Below are 21,127 nucleotides of genomic sequence, written 5' to 3'. Positions count from 1 at the left end.
TTTTCCACCCCGCGAAGGCGGCTGCAGGCGAAGGCTGGCTGGAAGAAAGCTCGGGAGAAGCGGATTGGATAAGAGCCGCGATATTTGCATAAAGCGTCCTAGGGGAACCTCTGAAGCTGCGTGTCTCAAGCTTGGCGTTTGGGGAATTCTGAGGATTGAAAACCATAAAAGTTGCTAAGCTGACTCCAAAGAGTCAGAAGAAGCAAAGCAGAGCCGGGCCGACAGTAAGTGATGGCATGCAAAAGAGAAATCGCAGGATTTCTACGCTGTCACTTTGGACATAAGAGACAGGGCAGTCATTTGTCTGAAATGGTGTCTCCTGCTCTAGCAGGAAGTTGGATTAGAAGACCTCCAAAGTCCCTTTCAACTCTTGTTATTTTTTGTTCTATGTTCTTTCTTCATTCAGGGTACAGTACAATAGGGTTTTTTCCCATGTACAATACTTATTTCTGTATCACTGTTATGTACCACCTTTTGCCAAATGTATTCAATAATGTTAACATTTCTTATGAATGCTGTCACTATTTATTCTGCCGGTCTTTCAACCCCCTGCACCTTCCCTATTTTATTTCCCTCCGATTTCTGTAACTTCTTGGTTGCCTGGCTAACTAGCTTATAGATGTATGACAAATAAGGTTCATGAGGATCCATTGCATCTCCCTCATCAATGAAGGCTTATGTAATAACAAATTGGGGCTCTGTTAGAGAACATACTAAACTGTAGTGACTGATTCATCCACGCTGCCACGGTTTACACTACAGGCTGAACCAGCATAGCAGATCAATTGAACAAGGCAGAGTAATAGCACTCCAAGTTGCTTTTACCGCAGCATGGACTTTTTGTCAGGCTTTTAACTCATTTTATATTGCTTTTAATGAATGCTGCTAAACGTTTTTATTCTGCATTTATTTTAATGCAGAATACCACCTGGAATACTCAGATGACTCAAGTAAATAACCTCATTAGATTAATCTAAGTGCCCTGTATAAGGAGTAAATTAAATAAAGAGCACTTAATTAGATACAGAAGGTTGGGTGAGGAAGGAGGCTGTATGTCCTATGAATGTATAATACACATGTTGGGCTACAAATCATCAGTTATTGGTTCTTGATTTCAGCTTGCAGAGGATTTGGTGCCGCACAGAGCATAGTGCCCTCAGTTTGACTGAAGCAGCACTTCCTGGTCAATCTCTACTTCAACTCAATTGCTAATTAAATTGCAAGCGATTGGGGAACTATGTCCCCAAACATTTGCTTTGCTCCTCCTACAGCAGCCAAAGGCCAAGTGAGTGAATGCTGACAGTGATATCACTGAAATGGGCAGTTGAAGAATTGTGACTTAATTACATTCATTTGGACCAGGCAGGTTGGACCTTCCTAATAGAAACATGCTTTTCTGGCAAAGAAAAGTTTGCTATTTCTTGGTTAACTACCATTAAAAACAAGAAGTATGATTTCTGGGGAGAGTGGATAGACTGAAGACTGAAAATACTAGTATGGTGATGGCAGATGGCATCAAAGATTGTGGTGTCTGCTTCTACATTTTGGGGACTCCTCCATTCAAATATCATAGGGTGTCTCTCCCCTGCCCTTTTAACATGAAAATAGATTTTGCTGAGTGCCCCAGGTATGTCAATGAAGTGACACAAGACATAAAATGTAGTAGAGTTACATCTACACAACAGCTAACTGCACTCTTTTGAGAAACCCAATACACTTGTGTAGCAGATACATTTGCACACATGGGTAAAAATTCTTCCTAAAAGCTAAATACAGTACATATAGCTCAAAGGAGGTAAAATGCTGGGCACTATCAGGTGTAACTCCAGAGGGCTGAATAGGCATTTTATCCAATGTTTGGGACCTACTATATAGAAACTCAGTGAAATGAAGACTCATTTCCAAGACTTAAAAGGAATGTGTGGCAAGGTTAGAGAGCAAAAAGAATCTGCTGGAAATCTTTTGTGCATGGATTCCCAAGGAGAGAACACATAAGTGAGTTTCTTGTGTGCAAAAAATGGTTTAAAATGTGGTTTAAAATAGATCGAATGTTTTTATGTACATTGTAAACACAACTAATAAATCAGGGCAAGCAGTCTTTTTGGAAAATTGGAGAACTGTTGTAAATTTATATACAAAATATATGAATATTTGCCTGTTCACATAATAGCTATGGCTGTGAACACCCACAAAATAGTTTGTTATTAGAAGACCAATGGATAAGATCTTCAAAAAGACAGTGTAGAAATTTAATGAGATTTGTTAAGGATCGTTTTGGACCATTTCCAAGACACACATTAGGTGTATCGAAGGAACATCAAAAGAAAGTGGGAAACAAAAAGTCTGCTCTATAAAGCCACATAGAATGTTTTGAGATTACTTGCTACCCATTATGCAGGGTGTGAGCTCATTATTTAGTCCTGAGGGATTATCAACATTTAATCAGTTCAGTTACACATTAAGGTTCTTAACACTGGAGAGGCATTCTGGACAGGCCCACTGTAATTAGGATAGCATTGGATTTTAACAATAAGTCTGAACTCACTTATTACATCAGAATGTAGTTGGCTTGTTTCTGGTTTATGATATTGTAGTAGCTTATACTACAATTTGCACGTGTTTTATTAGTATCTTGTGTAAGCCCATCAAATTGTTGATGGGTTTCTTCTTTGGAGAATAATTTCACTTTTAAAAGTATTTATAAAAGTTTTTGTTCTTACCAGTTACTATACACAAGACACTAGATTTATTTCAGTGTTAATGAATTCCAGTAAATTAAAAAAAATTGAAAATTATCTCCTCCTTGGCAGAAGCTAGGATCCTGAACAATCTCTTTTGTCAAGACTTTTGTATCTCATCTCAGTATGTTCTTTGTCCCCTCCCAACTGAGCATGTGCTCAGTTGGGAAACAGTCAAATCCAGTTTTTATGAACTTTGCCCTTGTTCTTGATGGCCACTATCTAATTTTATCAGATGCCCATGGTCACATGTCCTCATCTGCACATGCTACCATTATAAGACATAGGATTGATCAAACTAAACTTTTGCTGACATATGACAATAATTTCTTCCCTCTAACTGGATTAAAAGTTATGCAATCTGCATAATCTGCTATTTATGAAATAACTTATCGGTTTAATATTCAACCTTGGGGTTTCTAGAAACCACACCATTCCCTTGTGTATGAACATATTAAGAAATCAGGCTATAACTATTTTTGATGTGCTGTAGCAAAGCCACAAAGTTTTTGCTCTATTTCTTTCTGTGATGTAATTGTTAATTAATTGAGATCATCTTTGGCCCAGAAAAATGCTATTTACCTGATTTATAATTCCAGAATATTTATATAGTCACTGTGGGAAGAATTCAGAGAAAGAAATATTTTGGGAAATATTAAAAAGGCAGAATATATTCCCCAAAGGAATAATGGAGATCATCTTTAAAAAAAAAGACAGAAACCAGCTTCCAGAAATCAGCCCAGTCCCTAGGCAGAAGCCAGCTTTTAGAAATGCAAATTCAATAATCCTTTCAGAAAGGTTGGAGCCTTCCAGCTAGAAACTGAAGAAATTAGGACCCTTAAAATCTACATACCCCACCCAAACTCTAAGACAGGACATAATAGGATTAACCCAATACCAAAAGGGCACACTCAGACTCAGGTCAAAGTAGGGTACATGACACAGGAAATACAAAGCCTCAAACAAGAACAGAAAACAACCTCAAAAGCCCCAGAAGGTATAAAAGCCCACCACTGCTCCATGTGGTCAATTGTATTTTCCAGCACCATCTTTCTGTCTGGCTCTCCTCTTCAATAAACTACAACAGGTATGTCAAACTCCCAACGTTGTGTGACGTATCGCGACTTTCCCATTGCCGGCAATGGGGTGGGCGCAGTTTCAGCGTGACACATCCGGCCCGTGCTAGCAGTTTGACATGCCCGAACTAAAACCTTTCTAAAGCATTCTCCATGTTGTTTATTCCCGGTTAGGATTGGATCCTGATGAAGATTTTTTTCAACATCACATTCATCTGGTTAACTTCTATGCAGTGTGTAGATCAGTGGCTCCCAACTCTTTCTATACCCTGCACCCTTAGAATGCTTCTGATATATTCTTGCACCCCTTATAAAAGTTCAAAATAACAGCAACGAATTATGCATAAATACTATAATTTTGAAAACCCGTTTTCGTACCCCCCTGGAATATCCTCTCCCACCCCCAGGGGGAACCCTGGTGTAGATAAAAAGCCTAATTCAAACACCTGCCTTATTCATGTATATGATTTTTGATCTAGTAAGTGCTATGGTTATAAATAGGTTTTTGAATACCCAGTTAGAGATTACTTCTTCCACTTAGTCCAGCAGTTCTCAACCTATGGGTTGCGACCCCATTTGGGGTCGATCGACCATTTCACGGGGGTCGCCAAGCAAGGCTGTCTGCCATTTTTTCCCTTTTCCGGCGGGTGCCTTACCTCCCTTGAGCTGGGCCAGCTGGTGGTCAGCCTGCTCCGTCTCTGCCGCTTGCCAGCTACGCCTCGGCTGGCGCAGGGGGCGGAACCACACATGCGCGGCGATCCCGGGCAGGGAAAGTCCTCGACTTACGACCGGTTGGGTAGTCCTCGACTTACGACCGGTTGGGGGTCGCGGCATTAAAAAGGTTGAGAACCATTGACTTAGTCCTCTTTACATATACTGGAATCTCATATATGCAAATTCTATTGATCTCAGTGGGGTTTAATTACTGGGTGTACAGATTCAAGTTTAACCTCTTAATTTTTATGTCAACTTAAAAAACAAACATACAGCAGGCTGAATCCTTTTGATGTTATATTAATGGAGTTGTTTAAATCCAACAAATTGAAGTGACAGATATTTTAACTGACAGCCCTCCTCAAACAAACCCAGCATCACAACAGGCTGATCTCTGATTAATTAAACCACAGTGAGATGCAAACCACATTGTAGTCTATTCAACAGATCTAGAGCAGGAGCCAAAGTATGTCCAAAGAATGCGGTAGGATTACAGCCCAGGCTGAGCCCAAGAAGTGGCACCAGGAGTTTCTAATGTTACTATACCCTTGACCTGGGCATGGAAAAATTTTCCATATAGACCAGTATTTTTCAAACATGGAAGAAAAACACTGATTTAGACAGAGGAGCATCTAAAACAGCTTTATCCAAATTCAGTAACTGAATTATATAACGTATTTTCTCCTTGATACAATTTGTACAAAGCAGGTTGATTTCAAAGTGCAGTTGCTGTGATAGATGCAGTCTCTACAATATTTTCTTCACCAATCCTGCAGATTAGTTCCTGAATGTTACCAATTTCAATTTAGCACTTAATTCAGCAAATATCTTTAACTGACTTATATTGCTTGCATTTTTGCTTTTGGCAGCGTGCATGAGAAACGAGACAAGCATTATGCACAATAGAGAAATGCACAATAGAGAAATGGGTTGTGAAGATGTCAGATACGCCAAAACTGAGCTGTTTGTCATGGATAAAACAATAAACCTTTTATGGACTTTTGTTGAAAATAGAGAAAAGTGAGGTGGTTTATAGATTTGATGTATAAGGACTAAACAAGGGCCAAAGGGATTTTTGTAACATTAATGAGGGAGATTGAACAACACGTTAATTTTTGTTGCAAGGGAAGTCAGAAGTCAATTTTCTGATGTTTGTTCTCATTTTTCTTTTTAATTTTTATTCTTCATGAATTCCATTTTGTGGAAAAATATTTAATAAAAGATTAAAGAAATGAGACAAAGTTTGTTAAGAAATCAGTGGGACTTCCAGCAACTGAGGATGTTTTAATTTCTCCCTGATGCTTAAAACAACTTATTTTTGCAAAAACACAGGAAGTACTTGAAGATGTTGATAGACCCTTTGAAGAGATGTGAGGCACTTTTTAAGCAGAGTCCCATTCTTAACACAGGCAGCAGTTAAAACTGACAGTTACCTAGCCATCTGAGGATAGGTGCCATTTGAAAGACAAAGACATGAAACTGGTAGTAATTGATGTAGCTTGAAGACATTTCATAACACTGCTGAGGAACTGACTAGCAACCAGTGATATGTCAGACATAGGGAAGGAAGAACCGAGCCTCGATTCTTGCCTTAAATCTTCAGAAATCCAAGCCCTCAAACAGTATGTTACAGGCGTTTCCCCTTAAGCATATGCATATAGCTTATGTCCAGTTCCAATTCCTAAGTCACTGGAAGAGAACCAGGAGTGGTAAGGAATGAGAATTCAGTGATGTTTTCTCTAGAAATGTGTAAAAACTCTTATGTATGCCAAAACCTTTTGAGATGTTTTCCCCACAAACAGCAACAATAGTTCCTACACATCACTTTCCATTTGTTTATTTCTAGCTACCAATGGCCTAGGAGACATGGAAGGAATATACAACTTACAGGCAATGAGTCCAAATTAGATGAACCATGAGATGAAAGCCTTAACAAAGCAGATGGCCCTCTAGAGCAGTAGTTTGGAGTGGAAAGAAAACAGGCCTTCAACTAGTTTACAGAGACTAAAGACCAAGGCAGAAGCTCCTCTCACCAATATAGAGGAAGCAAATGAAGAATTGCTTTTATGAAGGAACACAATATTCATATATTGGCATCCACATTTAGCAGCAGAGGTGAATGAAAAAGGTGGGAAAAGGGATTGAAGGTGAGGCCATTTCACTTGCGTGCAAGTGTATCTTTACAGTATTTCTCTTCCAACTAGGGTTGGTTCTCCCTCCAGCTTTTTTATTTCAGATTCTATAGAGTAGATTTCACTGTTTTGCACTGATGATGGTTACAAATTCAGGTTTCAGGGAAGCCCCACCAACAAGGAAGCCATCTACATCATGTTGGGAGGCCAATTCTTTGCAGTTGGCACCAGTAACTGAACCTGGAAAGAATAAAATTTCATTTAAAAAAAAGAAAGAAAAAAATTCCAGAAAGTAAAATACAACAAGTAAAAACAGAAAATGCAAGGTGTTTCCATCATTACATTTTTTAAATGCAATGCAGTAGAAAAGCCCATCACATAACCGCATCACTTAGTGATGGCAATCCTGGCTGCTGTCATAACCCCAAGACATGCAAGTCATTAAATGGGAGGTGGCGGGAATTCCAGGTAAGGAGTGTGGGGATGCCACAAGTGAGGGCCTGGGGGAGACCTGGAAGCTTGGTGCAGGCTGCATGAAAGTTAGGGAAGGAGGGTGTTGTGTGAATGTAGAGTAGCTGAGCTCATTAAGTCCATGTGAGTGTGAGGAGACCAAGGGAAGGAGGCTGCAAGCACAAGGATACTGAGGAGGGGGTGGGTCCATACAAGTGCAGGGAGGCCAGGGAAAAGAGGGTGTGAATTGATGTGAGTGCAGAAAGGCCAAGGGATGTAGTGTGTGGCAGTTCACAGGAAGGCAGGGGAAGGGATTTATCAGAGTGACTTGCAACCTTCCCTTCTGGCTTCCCCATTGACTTTGCTTGTGGGAAGCTAGCAGGTAAGGTCACAAATAGTGACCGTATTGCTGCAGGACATTAAAACCATCATAAGTGCAAGCTAGTTGCCAAGCACCTGAATTGCAATCATGTGAGCACAGGGGCAGTACAATGGCCAGAACTCTGAGGACAAGTAGTAAGTTTCATTCATTCAGCACTGTCCCAACTTTGAATGGTTGCTGAACAAGTGGTTGTTGGTGAGGACTACTTATACTGCAATGCACTCTAGAGGTTACCCTTGAAGACCATCCAGAAGCTTCATTTGATCCACAATGCAATGGCACATGCAACTCTGATAGCTCCAAAATCCACCTGTATCCTAAAGCTGCTCTGGTTCTCACATTCTGAATGCAATTCAAGGTGCTGGTTATCATCTTTAAAGTCCTGAATGGCACAGGGCCAGGTTGTCTCTCTGAGGGTATCTGCCCATCCCACCAGATTCAACAGGATGGGCGTGCTTCAGGTCCCCTCTACCACATGTCATCTGGTAGGACCTATCTTGCCTAGGAGGCAGGTCTACTCTTCCACCATGACTGGGCCAGGACATGCATTGAACCCAGCACAGACACAGTTGGTGTAAGGCTGTTATTTATCACATTTGAATAGCCATCCATTTCACAAAAAGCAACTCTGGAGGGTATATATATATATATACACTAATCAAATTATTATGTGTTTGGTTAGAGCTTGATGATTTTTAATGGGGGAGGGAGGGTATTTCTAAGTATATTTTATGGATTTGGTTGTTGTTAGCCACATAGCATTACACTGTATAGCACAGGCAGTCAAATAAATCTTTTAAATAAATAAATCTTATCAGAAACCTATCCAGTATAACTGTCAGCTTTGTAATTTACTTAGAGGACTGAACACCCTGATTTTTTCCCACCAAGTTTGGGGGAAATCTGAAACAAATAGTTGTTTTAACAAATACAAAGAGATGCTGTGCTTCTCTGAATGAGATGCATTTCTTCCACATTATTTTTGAAGCTATCTATAGTCATAATATAAACCACTTCTCAGCTCGTTTCCCCATAAAATATCATCTAGAACAGCGGTTCTCAACCTATGGGTCGCGACCCCATTTGGGGTCAATCGACCATTTCACGGGGGTCGCCAAGCAAGGCTGTCCGCCATTTTTCCCCCTTTTCTGGCAGGTGCCTTACCTCCCTTGAGCTGGGCCAGCTGGTGGTCGGCCTGCTCTGTCTCTGCTGCTTGCCAGCTACGCCTCGGCCAGCGCAGGGGGCGGAACCACGCATGCGCGGCACTCCCGGGCAGGGAAAGTCCTCGACGTATGACCGGTTGGGTAGTCCTCGACTTACGACAGGTTTAGTCCTCAACTTACGACTGGTTGGGGATCGCGGCATTAAAAAGGTTGAGAACCACTGATCTAGAATGATTCTCTTCTTTAAAAAAAACAACTATTTTTCACACCCCAATTTTAATCAGTGTGTATAGGAGGGTGGATGGGGGGTATCATCCATCTGGCCAGGATATCATTAAGCAATATTCCCAATGCATGACTATGTGGTTTACAAAGATGAATCAGTCAAATATCAATGTTCTATTACACTGAAACTAGAAACTGGGTACTTGCATTCAGGAGACAAGCTGGCAAATTATTACCACAGTTTTATGCAATGATGAGAACAGATTCTATTCACCTCCATAGATGATTCGAGTTGACTGTGCAACAGCTTCAGAAACATGGGTCTTCAGCCAGTTCCTCAACTTGTCATGAACTTCCTGGGCCTGCAAGAGGAAGTGGGTTAAAAAAAAGTGGGCTTTTAAGAAGTTGTATTGTCATGCAGCAGTCATCTTGAAGTGAAGAAATGCTATTCATTTGGGGAGTCTCTAAAGGGAGACCCAAGGTTTGAAAACAGGATGTCCCTAATCACATTCATACCTGCTGGGGAGTTGCAGTTTTACCAGTTCCAATGGCCCAAACTGGCTCATAGGCAAGAACCACTTTACTCCAGTCCTTCACATTGTCTGGAAAAAAACCAAAGCAAATAAATGTAATTTTAAGACCAGGAAAAACCCAACATGGCAGAGTGGAGAAGAATAGTCAGCTCCTCCTCCTCTGTATCTTGCAGCTTCCCTCCATGCATTTCCATGGTTAGCCAACAAAGATTGAAAACAAGTGATGCAAATGAAAACACTCAAGGACAGTTATCCTAAGTAATGACAAATCAGTCATAGCAATGACCTTTAACTCTGGAGCTGTTTTTGACAATGGGCATTAGTATATCTAGCAGCTAACACAAGCAACACATTCTGATTTGCCTAAAAGATCTGTTAACTATGATGTAAGGCTGTCTGAGCACGAATTATATGGCATTTTATGCCTAATCTAGAATTGTCTGGTTATTTCTTTTAACAGCAATACATGTTTACATATTATTACTGTAATCTCCCTAGTTAGTGGGGGTGGGTGAGAAAGTCCTTCCCTAGTTCCCCCATGGTCACTTACCAGCAATGACCTTGGTCTGTTCGAATACCACCTTCTCTGTGATACCAGCCTCTCGTTCATCAAGTTTCTCTCCAATGCAAGCAATGACCCCAAGCCCTTCAGACAAGGCATGGGCCACCTTCTGTCCAATGAGCTGAAAAGAGACAGAAACAATGTAAGAAACCTATACAAGCTTGATACATATACTGGATATAAAAAGCCCAGTGCCTGTCATAGACGGCAGTGAAGAGGGAAAAGAAACTCAAGAGGCAAATCACTCACCTCATCTGACTCGCCAAAGACATGCCTTCTCTCAGAGTGTCCTAAGATTACCCAGGTGACGCCAACATCTTTTATCATGGCTGGGCTGGAAACAGAGGAAACAGGTTGCAGAAAACGAGCTTTTAGCACACTGCTACCTAAAACATGTGGGCTTTCCCTAGCCTGAGAATTCTGGCAACATACCTGATTTCACCTGTAAAAGCTCCTCTGGGTACCTTGTAACAATTTTGTGCAGCCACCCCAATCTTGGCATCAAGTTTCTGACGGGCAAAGTCAAGGTAGATGGAAGGGGCACCACAAACCACCTCTGGGACAAGAAAAAGAACATCATGTGGAATAAAGCAGAAAGCTAAAATGCCCTTTCAATTACAAACTCACCATTCATTCATTTGCATTCAAATCCTCTATTCAGTTATGGCAACATGCATAGGACACATGTGAGCCCAAAATCCATAGACAAGTAGAAGACAGCAGAAAATTAAATGAATTGTTGCACTAGGGATGGGAAAACATTTCATTCCATTTAAGATCATAAGGGATAACCATCAATTAAAATTGTTACCACTTAGGTGGATGAATCACAGACATGGTACTTTGTTATGTACCATGCAGTTAAAAAGCTGAAAGAAATTTTACTGAATGAGTGAAAGAGAAGGTAAAAAAATCAAAGCTAAGCCCATGAGTTATACCTAGTAGCCTCTTACAATAGTGAACTATAACCTTATAATTAATATAGGCCTGTCTTTATGTCTTATATTTTAGGAAATATATTTTAAGGGTTTTTTTTCCTATGTGTACTCCATAACTGAAGTTTTTTCAACCAGGCTGAAAAATGATAGGAAAGAGACAAACCATTATTGTGGTATTCTGTTCAATACAGATTAGTAATGTAGACCAGGAAATGCTGACCCATTCAAATGTAGTTTACCCAACTAATCAAGCAAACCACACAATATAGAAAGGGTATTAATAGAATGAGTGTCTGGGTGAATAAATTGTATCTCTTATACTTCATCCCTTGTTTTGACCTTTAGCAGGCTATAGGGATAAAGTTTCCAGTTCTAAGTACAGTAGCTGGTATTTTTAGTCCCTACCCTAACACCTATATTTAGGAATCTTTTTCCTCCAGAGCCTTTGACATTTCCTTCAGAATATCACTTCAGAAACTGCATTCCTTTTTCAATCCACCTTGCCCTTTCTGATTGGATAGAGTCACAGAGAACTTCCCAGAAGGGTCCGATTCTGATACTTTCAAGTCACTGCTACCAGTTCTCACTGGGTTATGCAAATAGCATTAAAAGAGATTTCTTCACTGTTCAACATGCCAGGACACTATCTTCCTATAAAGATATGGACTCTAGTATTAAGAAGCACCAATTGTATCCTCCTCTTTGGCCGCTCTGCACAACTCTTGTTAAAGACAGCTGACCAATCTGTTTCACTTAGTATCACTTAAAAGACAGTTAGATTCACTTACAAGAAAGAACTGAAAGAAGGTTCATAAGTAGTCTAATTTGGCAATCCTTATCTTATTGCTTCATTCTCAGAGAGACCTCATAGGGTTCCTTGAAATGTTATCATGGATTATTTATATTATTCATGTCTTTTACTTAAAGGTCTAAATTATATAGCTTTATTAGAGTAGCTAAATTTATCATTTCTCATATTTGGGCTTGAATCTTATAACCCAGCTGCATGTGCAGTTAAAAATTATAAACAGCACAGACACATGGCTCACTAGGACTTGCAGAGCCTGATTTTGTGCAACAAGGAACAAGTGTTAGCAATGTAACATACTATAATTTAGTTTTTTCAGAGAGTCGTTTTGCGAGTTGATAGGTATATAAATCGAAGAAATAGCATTCCCCCCCCCCCCAAGCCAGGATCTGCTTTCCTCCACAGCTGATTGCCCTCAATTCATTTTTATAAAGCTCCACGATGTGACATCCAAACCACCTCGGCGGTACGTGCAGGCGGCCACACAAGCAGGAGGAGGGGCGCTATATTATTTAGGCGCGGCAACAGCAGGCGCCTCCTCTGCGAGGGATGCTCTGCAATAGCCCGCCGGAAAAAAAGAAACCGCTTCCCGCGCTAATTGGAGAGGGGGACAGGCAGGAACTCTTAGGCTAGGCACGGCCCCTTTCCCAAATTCCCACGCCCAGGAAACCCAAGATACGCTTGAAATTGGGGCACAGCGACGGGATGCAAGCGAAGAAAACGGGGCTGCTGCTGCTGCTGCAAGGCGCTTCCGGGGAAGCCTCCTTTAGGCAGAGCTCACGGACTCCCCCCACCCCCAGAAAAGACAGCAGCTCCTTCTTTTCCCATTCAGCCCGGCAGGAAATCCTCCTTACCGGTCTCTGCAGGGACCTTAGCCTCATTGAGAGTGTGGATGAGCTCCAAAAGGCTTTTCTTATCGCCGTTCATTTTCCAATTCCCGCCCACGAAGAACTTCCTCGGTGCCATGATGGGGGTGTCTGGGCCGTCTGCTCAGCAGCTTCAAAGGAGATCAGAAGGTCAAAGAGCGCAGCGGCAGCGAAGCACCCTCTCCGGGCACCTTTATAGAAACCCGGGAGAGCCCGCCCCCGGTGACGTTGCGCAGAGCGCGCTCCCACGATTGGCTTCTCGCTTGGCCAGTCAAAATGGAAGGCGAATTCGTGTTTTCTGGTTGGGGTGTAATCGCGAGAGTTCTGGTTTGTGGCCGAGGAAGAGAGTCTGAAGGTGAGACCTGCTTGGGAAAGAGCGGATGGTTCCTGTGTGTTTGTTGTACCGGTTAAACTCCAAGCAACAGTATTACGTATTTTATAATTCGGCCCTTGAAGCAGAAGTTGCCCGAAGCCACCCGCTGCTCAAATCCCTGCCTCTTTGGAATAAAAGATGCATACGTTGGTTCACCCAATAAAATTCAGCCCCCCCCCCCCCGAATTTGACATACGTAATTGAGCCGTTCTGAACAAAGTTGGCTGAATTTCATAGCTATTATACATTGGGATAAAATAGAAGCAGCTTTCATTTATATTGTTTTTGACCTATCACTATCATTGTATAGCAAGCTACCTAGGAGAGATGCACTTTTAAATCAGTATTTATTACCTGCTCCCTGCGTACCGCACACACGTGCATGCATATACCATTGTAAAGCACCCCAGCTACTGCTTCCTCTGTATTAGACACATCTGCACTTCTTATTCCAGGCATTCAGCAAATTTGTATGCAGTACTTCTAAGTACTATGCAGTACTTTTTGGAATTTTCAGAGAGAAAAAGTTGTTGAGGAAACAGAAATTTCATTCATCTGTAATGGGACAATGACCAGAATAACATTTGCAGAGTTCATACTTCATATAGGAAAAAAATAAGTGTTGAGGATGGGTGCAGTTGCACTTATCTTTTCCATTTGACCCTTTACAGATGCTTGCTGTCTTTGGAAATGTTATATTTCTGGGATTACATGGCCACATGCAAAATATGGTAGGAAAAACAGGATTCAGATTTTTCACAGCATCATATACCGGTAGATGGTTTTAAAAATTATTTGGTAAGGAGTAGAATAGGCTCTTGATATATGTAGTTGTATGCCAAATCAAATCATATGTTTCAACTGAATCCCTAAGTAATTGATGCCATCTCTGAATAGGACACTTTTCAATTGAAAAAGTTTCTGCAAATGTCAATGTATACTTATTATTTATTTACAGTTAATTACAGATTCAAAATAAAGCAGTAAATATGATAGATGCAAAATTTGAGATACTCAGTACTTTAAATTTCTTCACTCTTCCAAAACATATACATTTTGTATCTCCTTTTTTTAGAAAAACAGAAGTAATAAGATGGCACCCAAATATGAACTGCAGAGAGAATGCATGAGGCAACAGCAAACACGGAAGAAAGATCAAGCAGAGGAAGTGCCATGCCAAGACAAGACCCTGCATGGAATGTACCAAACCATTGACATTGTGGGTAGCTCTGGTAGTGACATTGTGAAATCCTACCAGAGCCTAGGAAGGGCTGGACTAAAAGACAGGACTGAGACACTGATTATAGCAACATAAAGAGCAGGCACTAAGCACCAAATCCATAAAAACAGGGAATTATCACACTAGATAGGATCCAAGGTGCAGACTGTGCAGAAAGGCCTCAAACAGTCCAACACAAAGTGGCAGGATGTAAAATGCAGCTAGGAGCAGCGTACACTGAACTGCACAACTAAACGGCTGGCATTGTGTACGATACCATATGCACAGTGTATGGCTTAGAGTCTGCCGTGTCCAGATGGAAGATTCCACAGATGGTTGTGGAGAATAAGAGGGCTAAGATCCTGTGGAATTTCCAGATCCAGATGGACAGGAGGAACTGGTCAGTCAACCAGACATCGTGGTAGTAGACTACCACTATATTTATCAAGACCTAACAATGGTGGTGATAAATGTAGTGGTACCAAGCAACAGCAACATCAGGAAGGAGGAATATGAGAAACTGGAAAAGTACCAGGGTCTGGAGGAGGAACTAGAGGGAATGTGGAAAGTAAAGGCCAAAGTGATCCCCGTGGTAGATGGAGCACTTGGGGCTGCAACTTCTAAGCTGGGAGAGTGGTTCCAGGAGATATCAGAGCTCTGTCTCCAGAAGAGTGCAGTGCTGTGAACAGTTAAGATACTGTGCACAACTCTCAAACTCCCAAGTGTCTAACAAAGGACTCAAGATTGAGGAAGACACATAACACCCATAGGGGTGAGAAGGGATTTATTTATATATCAAAACCAGCTGGGCAAGAAGTGGCTGCCGAAGGCAAAATATATCAACGAGGGCTCAATTTCTTTCCTAACCCCATGTAGAGGGGAAAAAGGCAGATCTTCAAGGTTTTCCTATAAAGAACATTCCAAAACCTCATCTCTCTTTTCTGTAACCATTTTTGTAGTTGATTTGAAAGTATGTTTTAAATGCCTGCAAGGAAAACAAGGTAAAAAGGCTGGAGTAAAAAGACTTAGCTGGTTACAGGAAAGATTTGGAAATTTCCCAATTTTTAAACAAAAACGTCTTAAGATACATAGTTCTATACGTCTGCAACAACTGTAATGAAAATAGGGCAATACAGTTGCTTTCATATTGCTGTAGCTTACATTTCATCCCATTCTGAAGGAAAAATAAAATTAGTGAAGTGGGGGAGTTTTTATCCTAAGCTATGGGAGAATGAGATGTAAGATGTGTGGTTTAAAGTCATGTCATCATCAGTAAAGCCCATATGTTTTCTTTTTATCATAAAGCTCTAAAATACTGTACATTGCAATTTTATCCTATTTTGCTAAAACAAAGGTATAACCTCTGTGTAGTTCCACTTCAACCAAATACAAAGGTTCAGCTTAATATATTTCCTAATCTGGGGACCTTTATCTGTTTATAAAGAATGACCTCTGCCTCCCCTGAGCCAATCCAGCAAATATTCTAATGGGTTTTTATTTTAATTTTTTTGCCAAATTGGTTGTGTATCTCAGGACAGGGCTGTGAAGTGGACTAGACCAAACTTAGTCATTTGATCCTTATTATTAAGGCAGAGATGCTCAATCTCTTTCATGCAGACCACCACTGGCATATTTGTACCATTCACTAAAATGCTGAGGAGAAGGACAGTTACTAAGATCATTGTCACACAGTTCATATTTTTCCTTTGTCTTACTTTAAGAATTACAATTGTATTAACAATTTGGATTTTTTTTGGAAGGCTGCATTTAAGGCTTTGGAATATAGCCCTGGGACCTTGGTTTGTTTAAAGGCATAAAACCCCTGCAGTGAAAATATTTTTTGCATTTACATCGATCCACTTGTAGTTTGTATATAATCTTGAAAACAATAGGAAGGCAGTTTAGTAATACGTAGGTCCAACATAACATTTCCAGCAACAATGAAACTTTCCAAGGGATAGATTCTTAATTTCTGTTGGAAGAGGAAACTAGAAAGAGCAAGAATGGGATATCACTTAAATGTTAGTATGACAACTTGGAGTTACCAAATGATACTCTACTATAATTCATCATGCATTATATTCTTGCTTACAAACACATTCTTCCCAGCAAAACAATAGTCCAGGAATGATATAGTTTATAACAAAGAACAGAAGAGACTGGAAGCAATATGAACAGTCCATTTTTGAAGGAGGGTAAAAGGTTTTTATTTGATCCTGTGTGTTTTTGGCATTTCAGAGGCACATGAGTAACAGATTATTCCTGAATGGTTTTCAGGCAGGTGAGGAAACCCATCCCATCTAGTATGTAAAGCCACATGTAAACTGCTTCCTCTCATGCCCTCCATTCACTAAACTGTCCTAGAGTGTTATAGCTACACCAAGAAGAAACCATGTGCATGGATGAGCCTTGGATGACTGGTTCAGTAAGATGATATTTTTTCTTCTTGCTTTTACACAGAGGTTCAAATTCACCCAAGCCCCCCAACCCTCCAGCAGTGTCCACAGGGGCAGCAGACTCCAGCTTTCATGTGAAGGAATCCCATCTCTGCTGGCTGCAGCAGTGATATACGAACACCTAAGGATGGAGAGTTGTCCCTCTTCTTCATATTCATCTCGAGTTTCCCATCCTCCCATCATCAGTTGATTCTAGCTGCAAACCCTGAAGTAGAATATCCTAGCTGGGGATCCTCTGGTAAAAGTAGATGTACCCAAGATCTTTGGGGGGCTTCTCTGAGGCACAAACTTTCTGGTCATTATAGATCACCCACCTAGGAGAGGGGAGAGGAAGAGAAAACAAAGCAAGAGCTCTATATTGTAATTCTGCTAGAGGGTGAGAATAGTGTATATAGAATTCTTCAATCTCAATTGTAATTTAAAAAAAACCTTGTTTTTAATCACTTAAGGTTGCAAAGTTATCCTTTTTCCATAGGTAAAATTTGCTAAAATTTTAAAGGTACAGAGGTGAGCTAAAACATGTCTTGCATCCAGACACTTTCAAACAAATGTGAAAAAAAATATATCAAATATATATATTAAAAACATTTTACCTATTTGAAACAAAAAAACAAAAATACTAAAGTAAAGTTGTATACTTCCCTTCACACAATTTATGCTTTATTGTTGCAAAATTCTGTTTTAAAAGCAAGCCACAGAAACAGCCCTTATGGGAAATCTCAGTAGCCCATTTGTTTCTCTTACAGTGACAGATGGAGATACTTCTCTGTCTTCAATCATCTATCCTACTGCAGAAGATGGAATGATAAATAAGACTGCTAAGTAACACACTTTCCTGGATCCCCTCATCCTCATTCTTTTCTTACCTATTATCCTTCTTGATATGACAGACATAATGACCACACATAGTGGATGTGCCCATGTGACTGATGAAAGCAAAAAGCTGGTACTCTAAAGGAATAAAGGCAGAGTTATGAATACATTGATAATGTAGAAAACATACATGAGAATTAAGGAAAAAGAATATTCACTCCCTGAGAAATGGTTGCATAAAAACACATGCCCAATCTACACAAAGATATCAGACAAAGATATCATTAATGCCTTCTTTCCAAGAATGGGTAGCAAAAAGGCAACAATCCTCCTATATTTTCTGTTCAATAAGAACAGAACGTGGAAGTTGTATACCAGTATCATATGTAAGAAACTTTGACAAACCAATCCTTCATATCATTTCTAACATATGCTTCAAAAACTTTATTATAGCTTATGAATATGACTCTTGTTGAATTATGCGATAAGACTATATGAGAAGCATATATTCCACTATTAAGCTATAATGTCTTTATAGCTTATTCTACAATGTATCATTGAGCCCAAACACTGAAGGCATTATCTCAGATTGTGAGCTGAAAGAAATACTAAAATGGAACACTCAGACATCTGAAATATTAGACAAGAGTTCTTGAAAAGAACTAGAAAATTAAATTAAAACTATTCAACTACCAAGTCTTTTTTTTTCATTCCAAGCTTACTTCCAGGTCCATCACGAACTTTCGGCCCCACGGGGATGGATTCAGAGATAGATTCTGCAACTGAACGTCCCTCTGAGATGTCCATGGCAGCTTCTGCATCTAGATCATCAATATGGCTGAAGATCCAGTCCACAGCTCGCTCAAGGCTGTTATTCTAAAGATAGGAGGATAGAAAAAAAATCAAGCCAGGAGCCCCGTTGCTGTTTTTCTAAAGCCTTATCATTCTCTCTTGACGCACCGTAGCTCTTAGTGCTTTTACAGCTTGATCACGGGAAAAGCCCATAGAGACAATGGTTGCCACACTATCTTCAGATGGGGGATCCGGGCAGGTGATGGTGGAACCAGGTCCACTGGATCCCGGAAGAACTAGAGGGTTTGCAAAATCTAAAGAAAAAAAAACACATTACTTTAAAAGGAGTTGAATTATGCATACTGTTTCCTCTCCATTATTTTCTTTCAAGATATTGCCATCCTTTTTCTTCTTTTCTTAGTGATTTATTTCTACTGCAATTTCAAAGAAGGAAAAGAAATACGGATACAAATAAAGATCATAAAGATATAGGAAATATAGTAAAAAGGAAGAGAAAAAATATAATCAATAAAATGCAGATAACAAATAAACCTTGAATAATCATCAAATCCAAAATATCTAGCTAATACATTCTAATACATAATTAACCATTTAAAAGCACTTTAGACATTTTAGACCCAATTTCTAGTCAATTCATATTAAGCTCTAAAAGTATTTGATTAGCACAATTAAATCAAGAGAAAAACCTATAAATAATATATTGAAAAATATTATAAATAATTTATAGACTACTGATATGCCAAATTCAAACATGGACTTTATGTGGCATAATTCCAAATAAGATTAAATTGTACATTACATTTACTTTTTTTTGAAGAAGAATATTGAAGAATATTCATAATTTAACTAGCCATTCTGACCCATAGAGGGGATCAGATCTTCTGCAATAAAGATTCTTGCAGTTTTTATCATATCTAATGCTGGTCCAATGTATTCTGAAGAATATATAATTTAGTGAACTTTAATACAGAAATGGGATTACAACTTTCAAAATGTCCCATTCTGTAATGAATTAATTACCAGTACTGTTGAGCTTTGCAACATCATCACTACTTGTGGAAGAAAGATCCAATCTGTTCATTGCAATTCAAACATTTCAGGGAAAAGGAGTTATTCATTTTAGCAATCATGACTGGAGTAATGAAACCAATAATAAAATGCATCCTACTTAAGTATAATCTTCAAGGTAAACCTAACATCCTTTTTTCATTTAAACTATATCAAATTCTGCATCAATTTAATCACAATCTTTGACTTGTTTGGGTTCTGAATTGTATTTCCCTCATACATTATAAATTGTGTCCTAAGATATTATCACTTTGATAGGAATTAGATCACAGGGATTGAATATGGGCTTCCATTTTGTTAACATACCTGGATCATCCATGTGGGACATGACCCAATTCATTGCTGCCTCAGCCCCACTGTTCCCTGTATAATATACAGCCTTCCGGCAGGCGTCCATTGGAAAACCCATCTCCACTAATTGAGTAATCACAGACTCATCCAACATGGGGGCTGCAATAGGAAAAAAAAACCATTCAAAATATCCTCAGCGAACACTACTTTTGATTAATGCCTTATGCGATCCTGCTTCTGCATGTTCTTATTACACATTTTCCAAATTTAATACCAATGCTGTATCCTTGGTTTTCTAATCATGGAGATGGTCCCGAAGCAAATCAGTTAGGAAAGGTGCAACCATGCCCTCAATTCTAAATGAACTTACCATACAAATCAGTCTTCCTTCTTACTTATAATGTAGTATGATAACAGATGTCAATATGACTTGGATCGAGTAAACAAATGGAAAGGAAACAAACATATAAACAAATAACACACTAGTAGGGCTCATTTGTGCCCCTCAGGTCACAAGGTTTCAGCTTGATGAGATGTTCTGGAATCTTCAGAGTTCTATTAGCCTCATATAATAGCACCAATCAGAAATATGGCTCTTGATATGAACATTTCACAAACAGGATTTGGGAGCCTCTGTCTTTCTGCCTGCCAAAAGACTTCAGTAGCTGGCAGTATTCAAAGTTAATTCAACTTTTTAAATGATATAAATAGAGAGGCATCATCAGCAGATACTCAAGGGATACAATTGATGAGTTTTCATTTTTACCCTCTGATCACTACAATCTTCTTGATTCAACAGCTGTTGTGGTGAAAATATTCTCAGGCACAGAACACAAAGGCTATTCTGTAGTAAGATGAGAGAATGACAGGCTAAGGCAGGAGGAGGAAAGGCACCAAGGCAGATAACAGAGCACGAGACAGGAGGGAGAGAAGGAGGGAAGGAGGGAGGGAGGAAAGGAGAGGATGGGTGAGAGTGATGCTCAAGGAAGAGAAGAGAGAACAGAGAAGAGTCACTAACATGTTGGAGAGGAGAAGTGAGGGGAGCAGAAGGAGTCGTCGTCCTCGTTGCCATAGAAACCCAGGCTACCTTTGGGCTCATCTGGTGTCACCAGTGGGGGGGCTATGTCAGGCATCTCCTCCTCCTCAGGCTGCAGTCCTGTCCCCTGAAGTGCAGAGATGTCCAGTTCTTCTGGCATTTCAATGGAAACATCTGATAATACAAGCAACACAAAAAGAAACACTGGAAGCACATCTGGAACTGCACCCAATCCAAGAGGAACTGGTAGCAAGAAGTGTATCTGTTAAAGATCATGACCTCTGGACATGAGCAGAACAAAGGAGATATTCTAACAAATGCTGCGGAACAGACAATCAACCTTCCAGCTACTTTAGGCAAGTGTCTCATATTTATCTCATAGCCTTAATAGTCCCTATTTGCTTCTGCAGATAATATTGGCAGCCAGACAAGGTAATTTTGAAGACAATTGAGTCAGACATCGTACTTAAA

General features: G+C 39.9%; 2 protein-coding genes across 3 annotated transcripts in view; both read right to left on the bottom strand.

The window, feature by feature from the left end:
* Positions 1 to 6,349: 6,349 nt before the first annotated feature.
* TPI1 (triosephosphate isomerase 1) lies at positions 6,350 to 12,771 on the bottom strand. The gene is made up of 7 exons (XM_015814022.1): positions 12,576 to 12,771; positions 10,408 to 10,531; positions 10,225 to 10,309; positions 9,964 to 10,096; positions 9,397 to 9,482; positions 9,155 to 9,242; positions 6,350 to 6,900 (listed from the first exon to the last, which is right to left on the bottom strand). The coding sequence occupies exons 1-7, from the start codon at positions 12,685 to 12,687 to the stop codon at positions 6,782 to 6,784; spliced, it is 747 nt and encodes a 248-aa protein (XP_015669508.1). The 5' UTR covers positions 12,688 to 12,771; the 3' UTR covers positions 6,350 to 6,781.
* Positions 12,772 to 16,352: 3,581 nt separating this feature from the next.
* USP5 (ubiquitin specific peptidase 5) overlaps positions 16,353 to 21,127 on the bottom strand; it is a 29,734-nt gene continuing 24,959 nt past the window's right edge. The window contains exons 15-20 of one of the 2 annotated variants that reach the window (XM_015814020.1): positions 20,639 to 20,830; positions 19,636 to 19,779; positions 18,409 to 18,554; positions 18,171 to 18,324; positions 17,502 to 17,586; positions 16,353 to 16,949 (exon numbers count right to left, since the gene is read on the bottom strand). In XM_015814020.1, the coding sequence (XP_015669506.1) occupies positions 16,856 to 16,949; positions 17,502 to 17,586; positions 18,171 to 18,324; positions 18,409 to 18,554; positions 19,636 to 19,779; positions 20,639 to 20,830 (815 nt within the window). In that variant the 3' untranslated portion in view covers positions 16,353 to 16,855. The remainder of the gene's footprint in view (positions 16,950 to 17,501; positions 17,587 to 18,170; positions 18,325 to 18,408; positions 18,555 to 19,635; positions 19,780 to 20,638; positions 20,831 to 21,127) is intronic. The other variant, XM_015814021.1, reaches the window with a different exon arrangement.

This window comes from Protobothrops mucrosquamatus, unplaced genomic scaffold (assembly GCF_001527695.2).
Source record: "Protobothrops mucrosquamatus isolate PMUCROS unplaced genomic scaffold, P.Mucros_1.0 scaffold212, whole genome shotgun sequence".
NCBI lineage: Eukaryota > Metazoa > Chordata > Lepidosauria > Squamata > Viperidae > Protobothrops > Protobothrops mucrosquamatus.
Note: the sequence above shows the minus strand (reverse complement) of the source record. Positions and strands in the feature narration are given on the sequence as shown.